We start from the raw sequence: 21,078 nt of genomic DNA on the forward strand, positions 1-21,078 counted from the left end.
TGTCCCACGGGCGCAGCCGCTGCCTGCTCCTCTGTTCCTGCACCCCTGCTCGGATGTTGAGCACCACAGGTCTGCGGGTATCGGTCTCAGCTGGATGGAAATCTAAAAAGCTCTGAGATCTCACACTCCTGCCTGTTTTAGTGAGGGCTGCCAGCCTTGTGGGCACAGGGGTGAAAGGGGGACACACACAATCATGGGGCAAATCCATAGGAAAACACACTTAGTTCTTGTTCTTGCTCATGGCAGAATTACATCATCTTGGGGATCACACTGCCCGAGTTAACCCTTTGCTTTGGTTTGAGCTAAACCCTTCCAAGGCATCAGCATTTCCCCAGCCCTGACACACCGGGACAGGTTCCTACAGCCACCCGTCAGCCAACCTGCCTGCGGCACGGCTTCTCCCACAGCGATGCTCCGGTGCTACGTCCAGCACCATTGACACTGCAAGAATAAGCAGGGCTTCCTTGCTCACCAGAATCACAAGGGGCCAAGGAAAACTCTTCGCCAGGCTCTCCCTTTCCCACCGGGCACCTGGGAACTCCCACAGCTCGACCCTGTAGCCCCCCAGAGCCCGTCACTACTTGCATCAACGCCATCAGGCACGCGCCATGCAAGTGAATACGGCAGTCAGAGCTCGTGTGAGATGTTTGTCACGTTTATGTGCTGGATCAGGAGGGGAAAATGAGTCAGTGTGTACGCAGAACAGGGCTGATTTAAAAAAAAAAACACCACACACTTGGTTTCTGAGAGAAATTGAAACGTTTCTCAGTTGTATGCTGTGACTAGGAACCTGTTTCCCACCTTCTGTGAAGCTGCTTAGCGATGCTGGGTCAGTTCACTGGGGAGAGCACAGCTGGGTGAGCTGGTGCAGGAGCCCAGCCGAGAGGAGGGGACGGGCAGGGAGCACCTCCAGCTCCCCAGAGCTGCCCCAGCTGAATGCAGGACCGAAGCACCGAGCTCTTCTCCTGGCAGCAGGGAAGGTGCCGAGGCTGCAGCTTCCACTACGGCCACGGCAGCGGGCTGACCCCTCTGCAGATTTAGGGCTGTGCCTTTCCCAGACCCAGACCTGTCGCTACAAAGGAGCAGACCCCGCGGATCTGATGTGAGCAAACAGCAGCGCTCGGCTTCATTTAATGCTTGCATCTAAAATTAGTCTGCCTTTTTTCAAACTAATTCCTCCAGGCTTTGACGCTGGCACGATAACACTGCTTGACTGCAAAGAGGCTGCCCTACAACCAGCGGGACTGGGAGCTGCCCGAGAGCTAACACCAACACTGTCACAAGGTGTTCCCACTCTCAAACACCTCCTTAGATCAGGACACCACCCCAGTTCAGGGAGGACGAGACAACTCTCTCAGCCTGCCAGCCCGTCCGTAACAGGTGGTTTTCTTTTTGTGTTGTGGAAATTCTTAAACGATGCCACGGTTCACAGCAGCCCCGAGGCTTAAAACCCCACCGGAGAGCAAACCCCGTTGTGCCAGCAGTATCAAAAGCACTGATGGGAAGAGCGCAGCTTAACAAGCTGCTCAGGTTGTGCCTCGTTTTCATCCGAGATGCTTTCTTGTAGCACCAGGCTGCTGGAGAGGGATGTTTCTGCCCACGGTGAGCAGGGCAGGGGGGCAGCTGCCATCACACAGCCCCCCGCAGCCAGCAGCGCAAACCATCGCAGCACGAGGGCTCCAGGAATTTGCAGCTTTCTTAAAACCTGTTGCTACCAGAGGCACCTTCCCAAGTTTCATTTAAACGATCCTCTTTCCCAAACAAACCCCAGACGCAGGTCTGCAAGGGCAAGACAACAAACCACCACCACCGCCTCCGCTCACCGAGCGGGTCTCCCTGCAATACAGAAAGGAAAAGGCTGCTTACTCTGAGTGTCTTTGCAATCGGGGAAGGAGAGGATGGGGGCGAATCTGACTGAGCCTTCCTGCTTCGAGTATATTCCTTACTCCTGGTGTACAGGGACGACATGGCCTCGCAGGCTGGGTAGCTTTGAGAAGGAGTAAAAGTCTTGCCTTCCTGTCGCTCTACAGCGCTGGGCAGGTCCTTCTTCCAAGGTCAGAACAAACTAATTAAACTATTCACAGCTCTGGTAATTAAACCCCGCTGTTTAGGGTGTATAATTTTAGGCATTAATCTGCTGCAGAGAGAGCTGAGGCTCCGCAACGTCTCTTGTCCAGGCAGAAGAGGCAGTGTCAGGGACGCGGTGCGATCCGGCGCCGTGCCACCCTCACCGTCCGGGCCCCGTCCCGCGATCTCCACAAAAGGGCATTTCCTCGCGTCCGTGCCGCGCGACCAGGAGGCTCTCCCCCCCCCCCCCGAAAACGGGAGGAGGAAAAATCTCCCGCCTCAAGAGGAAGAGCCAGAGAAAAGGCTGAGTTTATCTAGAGACACGAAGCTTTTGTGAAAAAAAATAAAAAAAAAACACAACAAAAACCTGTTTCACTCCCGAGCGCTGCTGCGAGCTCTCTGCCGTAACCGCGCGGAGCTGCATGCTTTAAGTGAAACGCGAAAGCATAAATCAGGAACAAACACTGGTTTGGAAAGGGGCAGTCCAGATGAAGTTGTGTTTTGTTCCGTCCTCCTCCTCCTCCCGGGCGCCTTTACCCACGCGCACGCTTCTCCCTTCCCTCCCCGCTGCCTCTGACATTCCAGATCCTTACTCGCGCAGCCAGGAATGCTGGAGGGCGGCCAGCAGCAGCGATTCACTTTCAGCTTGGGATTTGGGCTGCCACTTGTAGGGAAAAAAGGAAAAAAAAAAAAAAAAGAAGAAGAGAAACAGGACAAAAAGTAAAAAAAAAAAACTTCTAAGCTCCCAAGGCCCGGCAGGCTGAGAGCTGGGGGTCGGAGGCGAAGCGGCTGCACTTTGCAAAGCTGAAATTCCAGCCGCCAGCCCCAGCACGCATGTTGTGGCTGTGACAAAGGGAGATATTTCAAAGGACACGGAGCAGTTCATACCATTAAAGGGAGTACACATTCATGCAGCACAACAGGATTTTTGTTGTTTGCTCAGCAGCCTGTTTGGAGCTGCGAGAAGGCGACACTTCGCCTGCGTAATGGACCCGCTCAGCCCAGCTTCTGGGATCGAGGAGGAGGGGAGAGGAGCTTGGAGGAGAGGAGGGGTGGGGAGGGCAGGCACCTCTCCCTCAGCAAACCTCCAGCGAGCTCTGCTGTAACGCTGCCTCCCTGGGCAGCCACCAGACGTTAGCAGCGTCTCCAGAGGCAAGGCTGCCTGCAGGAAAGGCGAGCGGGAGGCTCTCGGGGTCCCAGCGAAGCACGCGGCGAGTTTGGTGGAAAAACGCACGGGAAACGTGCCCCCAGCCACGCAGCGGTGAGCTGATTTAATAGCTCCCAGACGCTAAAGACAAGAGTGGAGCGCAGCAAGTGTAAGGTTGCAAAAGCCTCTGGGTTTCTTCGCTGGGAAGGTGTCAGCCCCAGTACCTGAAGGGGTGAGCTCAGTACCCGAACTAGCCCTGCTCGGGCAGTGCTGATGAAGCGGTGCCAGGCAGCAGGGTTTGGTGTGACCTGGACGTGCTTCCAGCCACCCAAGCCAGCCCCTGCCCAAACAGCGTGCCCGGAGTTAACCCACCTGCAGGCCACATTCTGCTCCGGCTCCACAGGTCGCTTTAAATCACAAAATATTTCATAGTAAGTGCAAAAGAACAGCTACATGGAACTCCTTAGCAAATATTACTACAGTCACGGATCTGTTGGTTGGAAGCACTGCCCTGTTTTTGCACGGTGATCGTGTGATTTCACTGACACCCACAGCCAGGGCACGGTGCTTGGCCCAGCTGTGTGAATGCCTCCTGCAGCCAGCACTGCCCGGGAGAAGCCCTGCAGCATCGCTGCGTGGCCGCAGAGAAGGAAATGCGGCTGTGGGACCGCTGGTCTCGGGGAAAGCCACTTCGAGGTCAGGTTTCTGCTTGATACCTCAGCATGAGAAAGGAGGGGATTCATTATTCACTGGCTGCAGGAAGGAAAAAAGTTTGGAAGGGGTCGAATTCTCCCTGGAAATATTTCTGCATTCCCTTTGGAAGGTATGGAAATGAAGTCCAGACGCAGGAGAAGGCAGCGACAGGCACCCCGCTGCTCAAGGAGGCTGGGGCAGGACCTTGATCTTTCCAGCCTCCATCTGTTGCGCTCATCACCCCCAGCCTGCAGCTCTCGGAGCAGCAGCAAGGAGGTAAACTCGGGCACTGAGTGCACATTTATAGCCCTCGCGCACACGGCCTGTCCTTTCGCGCCGCTCTCGGTTTCTGGGGTTTCAAAACAGTACGAGGAATTGAAACTGGGCTAACCCGTGGGGTGAGCGGCACAGCCGTGTCTCAATCACGATCACAAGGCTGCCAGAGCCCAGCTTAGTCACCGAGGTGGAGCTGAACAAGCCCAGCTCGTCCCTTTTTGCCTCCCCTCCAGCCCTACGTGACCCAGTGCCGCAGCCCTCCGGAGCCACGTTTGTGCCGAGGGGCAGGAAAGCTCCAAAAATCAACGCTGACGTGCAGAGCTCACAGCTTGAGCCTCACGCCAAAACAAAAAGCGAGCTTTCTCTTCCCTCCTAATTAAGTTAATTAGTCATCCAGTGCAGATGCCTCACAGATTGACAAAACGCATCTTGGTGGACAAGAGCTCGTTTTAAAGAGGAGGGCGAGCATGAGAAATTGCATCCTGGTTAGGCAGGAGGAAGGCAGCAAATGAGATGCAATACGGCAAAACACGGCGGGTTTCAGCGCTGTTTCAACAAAGGTGCCCAATTTCGGGGTTTCTCCCTTTCTAGTTTTCCCCTGTGCAAGTCTGCAACCCGATCTTCCTTCGCAGCTCGCGTGTCCTCACATCCCCACGGCTCGGAGATTCAAGGTCACGGCTCAGATCTGAGGGCTCCTGTCAGGATGTTCCTCAGTATGCAACACCAGCCTGCGCTGGGCTGGAGATGCGGCGCTGCTTATTCTGCGCCGGAGTCTTTCTGCAGCTCCCAGGAATAATAATGAGCAATATTCACCCAAACCCCAGCACGAGACTTTGCACCCGCCCTAACTTCAGGCTGAACCATGTTTGTGGGCAACATCGCTCTCGAGTTTTGTCTCAACTTGGGGTAAAGCAGCACAAATCTCTGCTCTGCTCTGAGCAATGGCGATTATGAGCGCTTTTCAGACATTTGTCCTTCGAGGTAGCCATCCTTGCCCTTCCTTCGGTCAGGACACTTGTGTTTGCACCCAAGCAGAACATTTTTTTTTGTAAACAAAGAGGGAAACCCATATGTGAGGAGACGATGTACCAGAAAGAGGATGAAGCTCTGAGCCACGTATTTGAGGGGAAAAAATCAAATATCCTTTTAATCTGTGTTGAAAACCTTCACCTACAGAATATTACACTGATAATGCGAATAGAAGCAGCACGGTAACTTTCCAACCTGCAGCAGACAGAAATGGGAAAGAAAGCTAGGATTTACAGCCAGCGCTGCAGAACGATGCTCCCAGGTGATGTGAGCCCACGGCATGTTCTCCGGGAGCGCAGGGGAGAAGGAAAACAGAAGCCCTCTCGGGAGACAAGAATTCTAATAAAACTTGAAGGATGAGGGAGAGCGGTCGGTATTTTTGGAACAAATTATCCCAAGCCTATCTCCTCCAAGTCCTAGCTGTCATTTTCCACATCAGGTTTCACCACGCTCTCCTGTACGCCACCGAATGACTTCTCATTCAGTTGTCTTTTCTTTCATTTGCAGCCAAACCTCCCTATCTCCCCCGAGCAGGCACGTATGGAAGAGCACATCTCCTTCCCCGGCTACCCAGGGCTCAGCTGACGGAGGGGGTGAGCTGAGGACATCCCTGGGGCCACGCTGCACCACGCTGCTCTCCACACCACGTACCTCCTGGCAGGGTTTTGGAGCAATTTGGAGAGGACGATGGTTCAGCAACGTGGGTGAGCCTGCCTTGGTGGCTGGCCTCGGCGCTAGGGATCGGTAAATTGGCACAGCTGGGAGTCACAAACACAGCCCTTGAGGATGATCTCGCTCACTTTTCTCTGAGCAGAGGAATTCCCTGCTAAAGTCAGGCTGCGCTGAGCCCGACACTGCTGGCACCTCCTGGGGACTTCAGTTCTTTGCTATTCAATTACAAATCTTCTCAACCCTCGCTTCTGGATTCTGCTCCTGCAGGAGCAGAGCACGCTGTTTGTATGTTTAGTCATGTCCAAGTCCAGGGAAATACTGAAATCTACATTTCTTATTTTATGCAATCCTTAAATCTATTCTAAAGCCACATTTATTATGACACCTCTCTGGAGGGACTGAGTGAAATAAACTATCCTGGCGCTACATGCCCATAAAGTCATTGTTCTGGGTCTAAAGTAGTCTGTAAAAAAAGCAGAGAAAATCAGCTTAAACATGAAATATCCATTAGCTATTGAACTATTGATGCGAGCCACAGAGAACAGACTCAAAATTTGATATCCAATTGCTTTTATGTTACTGGATTGGAATGCAAAACTGAAATCTGTAGTGTAGAGCACCTCCCAAAACAACAAATATTAGGAGCGCTTACACTGTGGGCACAGTTTAACAAATCCTGGGATTCCATCCATCCCAAGATGTCCTACATTTCTGATTATTTAAGCCCTAAATAATGTCTTTCCACACACTAAGTGTTACAATTACTTTTTTTCCCCTGGAAGAATGTCTTGCATGCCTTGCACTATCCTTCTACTACATCCAAATGCTTGGATGTGAGCACCGTTACCTGCAAAGGAAAAGCCCGTGATCAACCCGAGCTTTGATCTGACAAGTCAGGGATCCTGTTTTAGCATCCAGGGTGCCAGAGCTGGATGAAAGGTTACAGTACTGGTAGTACGGTACCGGGTACGGGGACACCAGTCACTTCTTCCTCTGCAGGGAATCTCGTGGTTAAATAGTCTGAAGAGCTCGACCAGAATTTTTGGAATGGAATTAACCTGCACAGAAAAGGCTGAGCCTCGTTCCTGCTGCTCTCACATCTTTATTCATCGCGCCCGTCGCCTTTGTGCAAAAGAAATTGTGCTGGTTCTGTCGCGGAGCTGCTCGTTTCAGCGCATAATGAGCTGGTTTGAAATTAGCAGCACTGTTATCTATCCGAGGAGATGTGCTGAGAAGCCTGCCTTAGAGGTTGTGATACTAAATGTTGCTCCTCGTACAGCCAACTCTCCATTATCTGCGAACTGCAACCCAGTTTGCAGACACTGTAAGAACCCAGAGGGCTGACGAGCGCTGCTGTGATGCGGGACAGCTCAGGGTCAAAGCTGTAGCAGCTGTATGCACCGTAATCCCCAGCCCACTATTATTTTGGATAACGAAAACTTGATTGAAAATACATGCTCTATAAAAACCACTTTAAAACGCCGTAAATAAATCACGGCGAAATTATATGCAAGCTTTAACAGGTTCAATTATAGCTTCGCAGGGTTTGCTTAGAACTGAAAAAGGCAGCGACGGTTCTGTTCGGCAACAGAAGGCTGAAGGACTGTAGCAAAGAAATTATTGGTCAGGCAACGAGCTGTGTTGTAAACGTGATGTAAAGGCACTGCAGCAGTTTGCCATAAATGGAATACAAACTGTACAAGGGAGCAGGCTTTCATCTGCAGCGCACTGCCTAGGATTCCCAGGAGCAGATCTGGCATTATGTCTCAGGGATAGGAGGCAGGAGGGAAGGATCTTCCTCCCCTCCCGAACGTACACATCAGCTGACATTCTATAATTGCACGCACAGCATCATACTTTCCCCCACTTTTTATTCCCCTCACTAAATTTATCACAAAAAGGCTGGGAGCTGTACCTAATAGGCTTACCTGGGTTACCATGAAGGAGTAGAAGCAGATAATTTTAGTGCGGGCTGAAAATATAGGTTTAAATATAAAACTTCAGACTTTTTGTTTTCTTACAAATATGGGGAAAAAAAGCAGTGATTAAAAGAGTTAAAAAAAAATCCACACCATTCTCAGCAGAGAAACTTCATTTTAGCACCTATAAGTGCCAAATTATGCATGCAAGAGAGAGCATTCGAGCAGTTCTGTGGAGGAGAATTGAGATTTTGGAAGAATGAACAAGGTGAACACTCAAATCCAGCGCTTGGAAGAGGACAAGAAGAGGGATGTACACCAACAGCTCCGGGGACTTCCCTGACTTCAGAAGCTGCGAGCTGAATTTAATGAAAAGTTTGCAGAAGAGGGAGAAGGATTTCATTACGTTAACCACAGCTCTGCAAGGGATGATGCTAAGATGTTGGAGAAATGGATGACAATGGAATCAATAACCAGATTTCGTGCCATTTGAGGCTGTAAGTGTGACCAGCCACGAACCCAGAGGCCTGGTGCAACCCCAAGGCTCTGTCCTCGTATGCCACAACCCTCGCTATGACTGCACGCCAGGGGGAGGACTGAGATCTGCAGATAATGTGCTTCATGTTCATCCAAAAGCTGCTTCTGTCTTTTCAGAGTCAGGCTTCTTTCCCAATGTCAATATTATGCTTTTGTTCCAAAAAAGCAGCACGATAACATCTGGAGAGATGTTTTCTTTCCATTGTCCACTCTGAAGTCCAGTTTGGAGCCCTGCTCATGCCAAAAATGAAGTTTTCCTCCACTGACTACCATTAAGAATGAAGTAGTGTTAGAACAGTACATTTTCCAGTAAAAGTTGCTCAACGGTTGCAAGTGTTTATTGGTGAGTTACCTCTTCCCTGATTCAGCTTTCTAACAAAGCAGGGAGGAAGCACAAAGATGTCGAATTCCAGAGGAGGAATGCGGCAGAAACTCGCAAACATTAACAGGCGGTGTCAGGGAAACGAAGAAAGTGAAGAGGAATATGAGAACCAGATGTAAACACAGCCATTTCCAGCCACGGGACTTTCCAAAATATGACAAGAGAAATAAAAATCTCGGAGCGCTCAGGCACTAACAGATCCATTTTTCCCTTTATCGAAATTCATCAGATTTTGCATACTTCCCACCCTCCCCAGCCACTCCAGGGCTGTAAAACCTTTGCGTTCGCCTGTCTGTGGAAGCAACTGGCTGACACAACGCAATATCCTAGTGCTGCTGGCCAAACAAATGTATAACTTCAACACATTGCTATCTAACTATGTTTCAAGCCTATTTCTGGCCTTCTTTCAACAGCAGCAGCAGATTGTGGTGCAGAAGGTTACGTTCGCTCCCAAGGATGCAATCGAGGAGCAATGAAAAAAAAAGCCCATTACAAAGCTGTGCCCAGCACTAGCTCTGTACTGGGTACCTACTATAATGAGTAAAGAAAACATACTGAGGCGTGAAAAACCAAAGCTGGTTGCAAATCCCTGCCAGGAAGGAGTTTTACAGCTTAGGATTCTACATCTTGACATACCAAATAATGAAGCAGCTCCTGCCAAACCATGTTACTTCTGGTAGTGATACTACATGTCTAAATTATAAAAAAAACAAACAACACAAACCCCCAAACAATGACTTTCCAAATATGAGGCTTCTTTCTGAACAAAAGCATGTAGGAGGATATAAACTCAGAACAAAAAGTGACCTTTTAAAGACAAGGGTGACAAACAGCATCACCACGCTTGAGTCACTGGAACACACAATTTTTCCTACAGTGGTAGTTTCCAAAGGATATTTTATTGCCAGAGAATTTGACTTCAGTTTTCCAAACAAATGTAGATTATTCTTCATTCCTTTTTAGCCATCTGGCAATACAGCTTCAGCTTTTCACTCCTTCTGGACAGATCTGGGAGACAAATCATTTACTACTTAAACATGAGGCTACATCATCCCGCATGGTCCTTGCAAGACTATTAACCTCGCAGGGACTTTGCCACATGGCCACAAGGAAGCTTTGGCCAGCAGACTGGTGAGGAGGGCTAGAAAGGAAGCACCCGGTGCAACACATTCGTGCTGCATCTGCTGAAGCCATTTCCTACCGTCCATGCACAATTCACCCTCTCTGTAAGGCAGACATCACAACAGGGCTATCCCGACATCTGCTGCTGCATGGGACAACTTCAGTCCTGCAGGTTGGATTTTTCTGAAGAATGTTTTCAGCTACATCAGGAGAGACGCCCGTGCTGTGGCCTGCTGGATGACTGACAATGAAATGTGATCATCAGCTCCCGGGGGGCAGAGAGCCCGCTACAAGTAGTTAAGTGGTTGGAGATGTTTTTCCCTTCCATAATTTTGAGCGTGTCATGATGAGATAGAGTTTGACAGTTTCAAACAAAAATTAGCATGATGCTCCATGACATGTATCAGCACAAACATATGCTGGGAACTTTTAAAGTCAAAAAGTGTAAGAACACAACTAGCCATAAAACAAGAGTTGGGTTTAGCTCGTCTTTGGGATATGTTCCAGGGAATTACACCGCTCCTCACCCAGCGGAGGCAGGCTAATAACCACACTGAGTGCAACCAGTCCTGTCTCCTGGAGGGGCTGCACCACATTCACGTGGAACTGGAGGTGGAGAGAGGCATCCACACGCTGCTGATCCTGCTGCCACCCCATGCACTGTGTCATCACACTGCTCCTGGTTCCTTCTGGGAAGAAAAAGGATCCCTGGACACCAGTGAGATCAATCCCATGTCGGCAATGGAACAGGAGCCTGGGCTGGAGTGGGATAATTTGAACTAACTGCACAGGCCTCCCAGCAATGCCAGCAAAAGCCAAGGCATTCGGGGCGGTGGTATCCGATTCATTGCTAAGCTCAGCTCCATAACTTCAGGAGAAATCACTTGCTGACAACTGAGAGAGATTTGTCACCTTGGACTACATAGAAATTGAGAGAGTAATTTCCTAAAGAAGAAGTTAAAGCATGAAGTTACCTTAAATAGTTATGGCTCTATGACCTTGTAAACCATTCCTGGAGGACTTGCTATTTTGCTTCATCTTACCAGGACCCGTGAATCGGCTATTAGCTGGTTTTGTGTTACTCAGCTCCATCGTGGCCACTGCTTCACATTACACCTTCCTAATTCAGCAGCTCGGTGAATTGCAGGAATTAACCTGAACGTACTTAGCTGTAACCCTGTAGTCTACGTAGCCGACTTGGCCTGCTTGGCTTTAAGCACAAACAATGTGTTTTCCCAGAGCTGTAAATAGGAACTGGACAGCCATGCTGATGATTTAAATGCCGTACCGACAGGGATGGCAGACAGTAAGCCCAATAACCTTCTCAAAACATTAAGGTTAAGTAAAAACAACAGAGGCATATCAGGCTGGAGAGCTCATGAGGCAAATCGTCTGTGCAGAGGTGAAGATTTTTTTGTAGAAATATTTGCAGAATGAATTTGAAGTTCTATAGTCTTCCCCCTCTACCTCCCAAGGAAGCCAGGGTACTCCAAATACAATACAAATGTTCTTCGCCACACTTAAAGCTCTACAGCAAAACACTAACTCATGCTCTTGCAGCAATTTTCTGCTATTTTAAACCCATCTTGATACTGCTAGCTGCACTCATATTAAAGATCTCCTCTCGCTGCAGCACACACAATCCATTAGAGCATTTTGTTTATAAACAGGACTAAACAGACCCAATCTCTCACAGCCTTGCTTTCCACATAATTAAGTTCTCTATCATTTAACTATAGCCCTGCAAGTGACGCACAGCTACCACCTACATTACCTTGGATGTGGGCCAGATGGCTTCCCTCCCACGTCACACTGCATCTATGCTATAAGTAAATAGTCAAGGGTAAAACCAGGGCAAAATTCCTGCATCCTTATTCCTCAAATGGGACCCAAGGCTAGGAGCAGTAAGGCGGACGATGAGCAGTATCCTATAATGCTATCAGTAAGGCTGACGATGAGAAGGATCCTAAAATGCTATCTAGATTAAATGATTTTCCCTTCTTATCAGCTAGCAAGAAGTTCACCTATTTTGTTCCATTTTCTTAGTCAACTTTCCCTGGTATCTCAGCAAAACAGTGCAGCCCGAGGACATACCTTACCATATTAGGCAATCCGAGGCCAGAAAGTGGAGGGCTCGGATCCTTCCTTAGCTTAAAAAGACAGTCCGCAAGCATGTCAACAGCCTGCACAGTGCTACGCCTCGCACTGCTCAAAGTGGGAAAAGAGGACAATAAACTAGTGGGATCCGTAGCTGGGACTCCCAGGGCTCCCGACAGATGCAGTCTGGCTGTAACAGGCAAGTAAGAAAACATGAACTGAAATGGCTTTTGATCTTTTGGTTGTTTATCTTTTTAAAAGATGGATGCGATAAACAGCACAGCTACAAAAGCTAAATTGCAAGTCTCCATGGAAGATAAAACGCCACTAAAAGCAAAAATATAGGTAAGAAATATACCAGTATCAAGACTCCCGAGTCATACTTGGAAACAGCTATAACATCAGGACATTTAGTTTGCATAAAGAACTTCTCAGTTCATTGGTCTTCCCTTAGAATTCATAAAATCGAGCTTAGAAATTCATTCCTTCCGAGAGAGATTAGTTTTTATTAGCATCCAGTTGCATCTGGTGATTTCATGTTAATAATACAATTAGGCAAAAAACGTAGTATTTACAAAACAGAGTGGGCTTGAGTGGTGTTTTGCAGAATTTAAAATACTCATGTTTTGTAAATCAAAGTTCAGGAAGGCAAGAATGGAGCTTATTTAATACACTTACTGCGACCATAATCCATAATCGTACGCTTCAGCATTATTTCTGCATAAAAGTTAATCCCGTTAATGTGTCTGGGTTTTATATTGTGCTATACAGACTGTCCTAGGGGAAGTTCATGAAAACAGATGTTTTCTTTGACACTTTTATTGCCCAGAGAGTTGTTACTTTACCAACATGACACTCGGTGCATTCTGCCGTATTTAAAGCTTTCCCTTGACAAACCGTATGACCCAAGGGTGAGGCACATTTGCAATGCCACGGAAGAGAAATGCAAGGAGGTAAAATGATTACAAACACTTTTCTACTTCTGTTATGGATGATACATCATTCGAAGTCCACTTTTCTTCCAGATTGGTCCCAATTTCTTCTACTATGTAATAGCAATGGCAGAAGTCAGGTATAAGTCAAAGGCAAAAGAGCCAGGGACAGGGAAAACCCTCTCCAAAATGTAACACCGGACCGTTCTCTTTAGTCTTCATCATCACCCTTCAAATGCTGCATCCCAAACTAGATTTGCACTGATTTGCACCTGGACTGATCATACGGTCTTCATACTCATTAGCCTCACCATGACTGAATCCTCGGTAATATTTCGGTCACTGCTTTGTTGTGAGCCGCAGAGGTTCCCTAATGCAAGCCCATCCCCAGTGCTCAGCCTGGTACTGCTCGTGTGATCCTTGAGACTCTTGCAAATATTTCTTATTTTTATTTTATTATTTTTACTTGCTGAGAAATGGAGACTAGATTGAGGCCAAACTCTTTTCTCATCTCTGGTTTGAGCTCAGGTCTGCCCAAACCGAACAAAGGCTCTTTCCTTTACATATTCTTCCCAATGGAACCATGCAAAAAAAACAAAAAACCTCCTAAAACTGCTTCCCCAGAGGCTTTTTCCAACTAAAGCCCTTGTGCCCTTGAACATTTATTCCACAATAAAACTTTGTCTACTCTTCCAACTTTCCACAGTGTACTCAAGCAGTCTACATCACAAGGAGAAAGGCGGGGTTGGTAGCAAAACATATGAAGGTTGCCTGACACATCCTATTACGAGACTGCTCTCAGTTGCCTAAAACTCAGCCAAAGCGTCTGGGCTGGTTTCCCACGCTGGTGTTCATAAGTTTCGGCCAAAATAATTCATCCACTTCTGAGAATTAGAACAACATGTATTTTCTCCCTTTTCAAAAAACTGCATCTACCTTTCTTTCACTAAGCTCCATCGCCGCATATTTTGGAGGAGGGAATTCAAGTAGGGCCTTTCTTGGCTCCCATGAAAATCTTTCTAATATCAGCCAAGATATAAACACGGGAAGGAAAAAAATCTGCTCAAACTCCAGGGAACCTGTGGGGGTCTGCAACTAAAATAGGGCATTTCAGTGAATTCAAGCTCACAACTCTGTTGGTTGCACCTACCTGTCCAGAACAGCAAGTTACTATTGATAAATTAATGATTATTAATTGTCCTTGCTGCTAGAACTGAAACAAGTAGCTGCTCAGTGACTCCTGCCAACCTGGCTGGCAGTTAGCAGCACAGAAATCTCTTCAATTTGCACGTAAAATAAACTGGGGAAGAGTGATCAAGAAAACATGATGCTGGAGGCGATCAGGAAAGAAAATAAACTGGAAACTGGATAAGAACAAGAGGGCTGGGAGGATGGGCGCCAGTGGAAGGAGAGTCTAAACCAGGATCTAACATGTGCAAGGTCCTAAGAAGAAAAGGGGCACTGCTGCCACAAAGCAACAGGGGCCAGGGGAACTGATGGAAAGTCGCCATGCTATTAGATGGGAACCCACAAGAAAATTGTGGGAAGTACCAGACAAAAGGATTCCTTGCTGTTAGTCTGGGGAAAGACAACATCACTGACTGTAAGAGACTGGGTGACCCTGAACTTCTGGGAGCGTACGGTGAATTCTTTGGAAGTGCAATTTACCTGTTTACAAGAGTCATGCAGACTGTGCTCAGAGTTTTCATCAGGATCAGACTCGAAGATGCCTCCAAACCTGCAGCTTCGCACACTCTTTTGTCTTAATTTAGCTTACTGGGGACAATTTCCCAGAGGAACAAGACACTCCTAGCAAGCCCAAAACACAACTCCTGAAAATGAGGTGTCCCTGTTACCATTACTTCTTATCCATTACAAACTACACCCCTTTCAGTCTCATGGCAAGACGACCAACATTTCAAAACAGTTTTAAGGATGACACTGCATGAAAGATTCAGCCATTTAAGTGGAAAATCCAACAAAACTGCGTACCAGTATGAACAGAAACTCTTGTGGGAAGAGCTAGGCCTCTTGAAGCAGGTGGTGCTCCCCGGCTAGCGCACGCTGTGGGAAGGAATGTCCCCAGCTTCACATTTGCAATGTAAGCTTTGGGAAAGCAAAGGCTGGCACTGAAAGACAAGTACAAGCTAAGAGCCATCCGAGCACCACGTGAGTCTCTGGCTCCAGGACCCTGCCCCATTTTGACCAAGTGCAGCACTAAGAAAAACAAAAGTATACCCTAAGGAGTGTTATGGAAAACTTGCAGCAAAGAACCAGTTAAGTTTTCAATAAAATGATCCTTCGGTCACTACTGAATTGCAAAGAACGTGAGAAAGCTATTCTAAGTTCAATGTTTTCTGTCAAAGATTAAATGTGACAACAAGCAGGCTCACCCCTACACAAGCTTAAATTTACTATTTTTCCCAGGTCCCGCACAACATGCTTTAAGTTTGGAAATGTATTTAGCTTTAACATTGTCAGAGGAAGTCATGTTGTCAGGCTTAAATGTGTTTTAGACAAAGACAGACAGAAACAAAAGAAACCAAGTCAATTTGGAAGGACTCGGCAATTATTATGCAAGGAAAGAAAGGCCCTCAAAGGATGACAGAGACCATTGCAAGAACAGGGGAACAAAGAACAACCTCTGATGTGTTGCTTGGCAAGACAATTTCCCACAAGGAAACAAATCCAGGAGGAGACAAGGGCGCAGATTTGGGAAACACAAAACATACTGCCCAAACTAACAGCGTCAGGATGATTCTGAGCTACAGGCACGCGCCTCCCCCAGGGCACCTGACAGCCTCGCTCCCTGGACGCTGCCGCTCCGACAGCTCCCTCCACAATGCACGCACCCTTGATTCTGCTCCAGTCCCTTTGGGTTTAAGAACCGCCTATGCAGCTTGCAGACAGCACACTTTTGAACCTAAGCCAGTCTGTAGATATTCAGCATGTTTCAGAAGAGAAATCAGTACGGAAAATGCTACTCAGCCACCTCCCGGTTTGTGCTCAGCTGCTGCACAGAGCCTGAACCTCTGGGGTGAACAGAAGTACAGCCACAGAAGACTTATAGCCACCAACCCTCAGGAGTGAAGCACCGACTATTCAGAAATACGTTTTCACTTACCCGAGTTTCCTTCACTTCCTCATTTCCATCAACTTCATCATCATCCTAAGATGAAAAGCAAACAATATAATTAGGCAGCCTTGAAAACAGCAATTTATTTTTTTGTCACAGCAACATAATGTATTGCTTATGAATTGATGCTAAAGCTGTGAACAATTCTGTTGAAATAACTGCCTGCCTAGCTGCTTTTGGCTGATTATCTGATAATGTTTGGTAAACTAATGGCCATTTGCAGCATCTTAGTAGTGGAGAAAGCATTACTCTCTAGAGACTGCTACTGTGATTTGAATGCTCCTCAAGACCTGGTAGGAGAGGGAGTAATGCACCTAATTTACTTGGGGAACAAATGTTGTGACACTTGAGATGACTACGTGTCTGAAATGTTGACAAAATATTGACTTTCAAATAATGTCCTCCCCTTCACACAGACCTCAGAAGGAAAGAGTAGCCACCCCAGACAGCTTGCACTTTATGCTGCCTCTGTAACCCTCGTCCTAACAGCTCCATGGCAGGCTCTAGGAGTTCACAGAGCAATGGTAAACTACCACGGCATCACACCTGACTCAGCACTGAATTCAAGACGTTTCAGAGGCTGTATCTGTGGTTTCATATAGAGATAACAGAGAAATGAACTAAAACTCTGAGAAGTGATTTTTCTTCTGCTCTGAAGCTAGTAACATCGCTCCAACGAGCCTGTAGATAACTGGGCAAGCTGAAAAGCATTTAACAAAGAAAACAATAAGCAGAAAAAAAAAGAAAAAAAAAAAGATTACACTTGGCACATGTGCAAAAATGCCAGAATCATCTGAAAATAGTCAAAAGGGGTGTTTGCAACCAGTCTTTTAATGGACTTTCTGATGTTCCAGGAGGGTCCTGTCAACTCGCAACTCCAAAGACTCAACACTATCTGTGTCTGCCATTGGGAAGACCATTGATTTTTCATAGTATTGTGCAAGAATTGTACCTTACGCTCTTTCCTCCTCTAACCAAGGTTTGGAGGGCTGCCTTTCTTCCCTCAGACTGAAGAAATCTCTTTGAAACCAGAACAAAAAGAAATGACCGTGACACAGCCAGCTCTTCTGCATTATATGCTGTGTGTGTTCTCTGGTGCTGGGTAGGGGATCCAGACACAGGTTTTATTCTTCACTGTCATCCTTTTAGGGGGCCTAAAGTGTAGCCAAATTTGGACTTGGAGGAATTTGAAAAATACTTCCAGTGGCTCAAGACCTCCTTCTTCCAAAGAAACCAGACTTCTAATCTCTCTTCTCCCATGTGGGCTCTTTCACAATTTTTCAAGGATCACACTGATTTGTGATCAAGAGCAGGCCTCTCGGAGCCTGCTTCTTGGATTTTACATGGGCCAAAGTGTGACGTGATTCCTTTGGAAGTGCCAGTCTGAAATAGAGTTGGAGAGGGAAGGACTAATGGGAAATCAACTGAGCTGGAAAAAATCTGAAGCTCGGAACTGGAAGAAAATTCACCCTGAATATTACAGAATGAGTTTTACTTCTCTGAGGAACTCAAACTCACATCTTTTGTTGAGAAAATGATGCCGGTGCCTCTTCGCCTCTCTTTTGGCCGCCTCCTCTCTCGGATTGACTGTTTGTTTGAAGATCTGTCGTCTAAATCTGGATCTTCGCACTCTAGCCAAGCAAAGAAAGACTGCTTTGGTTTCAGTGATTTACATTTGCGTTTTTGCTAAGGCACCGGGGTTCTTCTCAAGCTGATCAAGGTCATTTTGGCTTGTGTTATATTACAAAGAAGTTATTAAAATGAAACGGAATCCCAGTGCCCTACTACATCCGGCTACTCACACACCTTTCTTTATCAGAGACTAGAGAGGATATCCGAGCTGTCAGCTCTTCCCATCATCACAGCTTACTTCTGTTCTCAGGACAAACTGTAGTAGTGGAATCGCTCCCCCCCAAGCTCTAAGATCTAAACACTACATGGATTCATGTTATACGGTCTCTTAGCCAAAAACGGAAGACTTCTATCCCTCTCTTTTACAAGCAATAGCTGTATCCTACATCAAGATTTCAATTTAAACAAATAATATTTATTTGATGAGATAGCAGCTCCCCATACCTCTCCCCTCGGAACAACAAGTAAACTTATTCTCTGTATACAAAGTTCTAAAACCCATGAAAAACCCTGAGCTTTGAACCTCCTTCATTCTGCTGGGTACGTACCATTTTTCTCCATCACTGTGGCTGCACCTCTGAAGTCTGCTGGATTCACAGAGTCAAGACCTAGATACTTATTTGTTCGAGTTAGGTAAGAACTTGTATAAAGGAGAGGTGCTGACGTAGAAGGAGATACAGGTGTTGTAGGTTTGTCTGGTTGTGCTGGGCACCTTAATCGCCGATAGACAGTCTGTAAACAAACAAGACAAAAAGTTAGTAGAATGAAAAGGATTTGGGACTTTGGGTAACTGAGTGATCTTATAGAACGTAATTTTTTTCTTCACTGCTGCTGGAAGCGATCATCTCTATCCACCAGATCAAGTATAATTCATTCCATCAGACTGGGACAAATGTTAATAGCGTTGTACAGCTATAACACGAGAGCACCTTCCCATGGCCGGGAAGCCTAGGATCACTGACTTAGTCCTCACTTTCTATGATCTACACAGTTTTATTTTCTGGCAAGGCAGAAAAGTAAAATTCTCAATTGAGAGCAAAGGAAGAGATAAAATCTTACACCTCCATATCCACACCCCTCACGCAGATTTCTGAGGTGGGGATAATCCTCAATATTACTTCTTTCCAGCAAGTCTGCCCCCCTCGAAATAAACAGAGGACCCCACAAGAATTTCTCCTTGTGTCATCTATCCTAAATGGTTTCATTAACTCAAACAAGGAGACGTAAGGCCAGGAGGATCACCTCATCATCTGCACTTCTGCTCCACCGTGACCGGGTTTCCTGCCTCTCACTGCTGTCCTCAGCAGGCTCAGTGCTCTCAGCTTTCTCACTTTGCTGCTCCTGAGCTTGCCGTTCTGCCCGAGACCGGCTGAAGGTTCGCTCTGCCTCCTGAAGGTCTGTCAGCGTCACACCCTAGAGAGAAAGAGTGAGAATTCTTTAATTTGTGTAGTTAGATTTCAAGTCTTCCAGCTCAGGTACTAAATTCAAGATGCCCAGCAGGCTTCTGCCTGGCCAGGTGAATGTTTTTGGGCTTTGCCTTTATGCTAACACCAAGAAAAGCACTGTGTTGCCTTTAACACATTTCTCAGTGCATCTACGCAATAAATGAGTCAAAGCAACCCAAATATACACGATCAAGCTACAAATGAAAAGGCAGCTATACTGCAGAAATGAGAACTTTGAAATCTCACTTGTGTATGCTTAGAGGAGTATTTGGTAATAACTGCTTGGGTGAACTTTTGCCAGAATCTCTCCAACACTGGCAGGGCAGACAAGCCCCTTGTAGTAAGTAGCAGTACACTAGCAAAAGAAATCTTGCTTCTTTGCACACTGGCTCTCTTCATCTTTCACTTGAACATGACAATTTCCATTCTTTACCTGCGTAGACCTGCGAGTCTGTCGAGCCTGTCTGGATCGTGCCTTTCTCAGTGATTCTGCTTCCTCATCCCGTACTGGAGTCAGATATGACCTGAAAGAAAAAAAAAAAGGCAGAAGATGTTAAAATAAAAACAGATGCTCTGCCTTCCTGTCTCTGTGAACTCCAGAGTCATGATATTATTATTTTTTTCATATAGACAAATATAATTTTAGCTCCATCTACCAAGACTAATGTTGTCTTCTGCTTTGGGACAACTTTGCTATGAACATGTGACACACAAATGCACACATTACGTTCTCCCTGCAGCCTCTTTATAAATAAACTCTTTAGCATTGAACACTTTCTGTTAAAAATGTATAACTGTTTAGTAGATTATTTGCTCCATTTCATCTCTTACTGCATTCGTAAGGAAAAAAAAATACCTCTTGTGCAGATTAAGATCTCAAGAACAGAAATCCTGCACTGGCACATTCCTCAGACCCTCCTTCCTGTCATTATATTCACGGTCATATTCCTGCAATCTGCTGTCTTCATCAATATGAAACCCATCACACTAGAAACCGGCTGAACTGCTGGCGTCTTACAAAGAAAAACCACCTGGGAAAGAGTTAAGAAATGAAAGCACTGACCCCCGCGCACCGGAGAAACCCAAGTCCCTCGATACGGAAAAGCATCCAGTTAAAACAGAGATCTTGTCACCACTAGATTTCATTAAACCCGTGAGATTTCAGAATTATTCACGTGAAAATACAGGAACTGAACTCTCTGCACATGCACTGACTGCGGAGGAACCTGAGAGAAATTCGGCAGTGCCCCAGCAGAGCCAGAGATTGCACAGCGCTGAGACTGCTCTCCATCCTGGTGGAGTGGCTTCCATCTCAGGGAAGATTAATTAGCTTGGACTCTCCAGGCTGGTTAATGGGGAACGGTTATTAACACTGCCTCAAGAACGAGCGTCTGAAATGAAATGTTCTTTTGTAGGTCTGTCCCTGCCACAGGTTAACAGAATATCAGAGATCTAGATCAGTTCACAGAGTAATTAGCCAGGAGAGGGATAAGGACCTATCAAGGAGCACAGTTAATTTTTCCTTGGATTCTTTTCCTGGCTTCTCCACTCCAGGCCACTTCCACCTATAAAGAAATGGGCTGAACAGGTTTTTCGTCTGATCCAGCAATTTATTAGGAAGATTACTGACTTTGCTGCACTACAACAAAACCCAACGAATCCCAGAGGGTGGATCATTCCAAAATCGTTCCCCCCCCCCCCAGCTTTTATCCATCTCTTCACGATCGTGTGCTTAGCACTGATTTCAGCTGGCTCGTGGCTGGCAGCCAAACGCACGCTGCCCTCCGCTGCTGAGCAGAGAAACTCGCACCACGTAACAGGGGGTGCTCTGATTACCTGCAGGTACTTCCATGGGGTACCTCACACCCCAACGGGGCAGATAAAACAAAGTCTTCTCACCTAAACCTGGGTGCATCCAACCCGCTAAATCGTGCCCTGAACTCCCCTGCGTGTCCTGCCCAGGTTTCCAGAGTATAAGGAGAGGGAGAAGGA

At 46.8% G+C, this 21,078-nt stretch overlaps 1 protein-coding gene across 8 annotated transcripts in view; it reads right to left on the minus strand.

Annotated features, from left to right (window-relative positions):
* Positions 1–21,078, minus strand: part of PPP1R12B (protein phosphatase 1 regulatory subunit 12B) — a 112,858-nt gene that overhangs the window by 25,766 nt on the left and 66,014 nt on the right. For 7 of the 8 annotated variants that reach the window (XM_082778349.1, XM_082778348.1, XM_082778351.1 and 4 more), the window contains 5 exons: positions 19,520–19,610; positions 18,884–19,054; positions 18,190–18,373; positions 17,528–17,640; positions 15,998–16,042 (listed from right to left, as the gene is read on the minus strand). In XM_082778349.1, coding sequence (XP_082634475.1) covers positions 15,998–16,042; positions 17,528–17,640; positions 18,190–18,373; positions 18,884–19,054; positions 19,520–19,610 — 604 coding nt within the window. Of the gene's footprint in view, positions 1–1,866; positions 2,558–15,997; positions 16,043–17,527; positions 17,641–18,189; positions 18,374–18,883; positions 19,055–19,519; positions 19,611–21,078 lie in introns of those variants that run through there. The other variant, XM_082778354.1, reaches the window with a different exon arrangement.

This window comes from Aythya marila, assembly GCF_965140915.1.
Source record: "Aythya marila genome assembly, chromosome: 24".
NCBI classification, from domain to species: Eukaryota; Metazoa; Chordata; class Aves; order Anseriformes; family Anatidae; genus Aythya; species Aythya marila.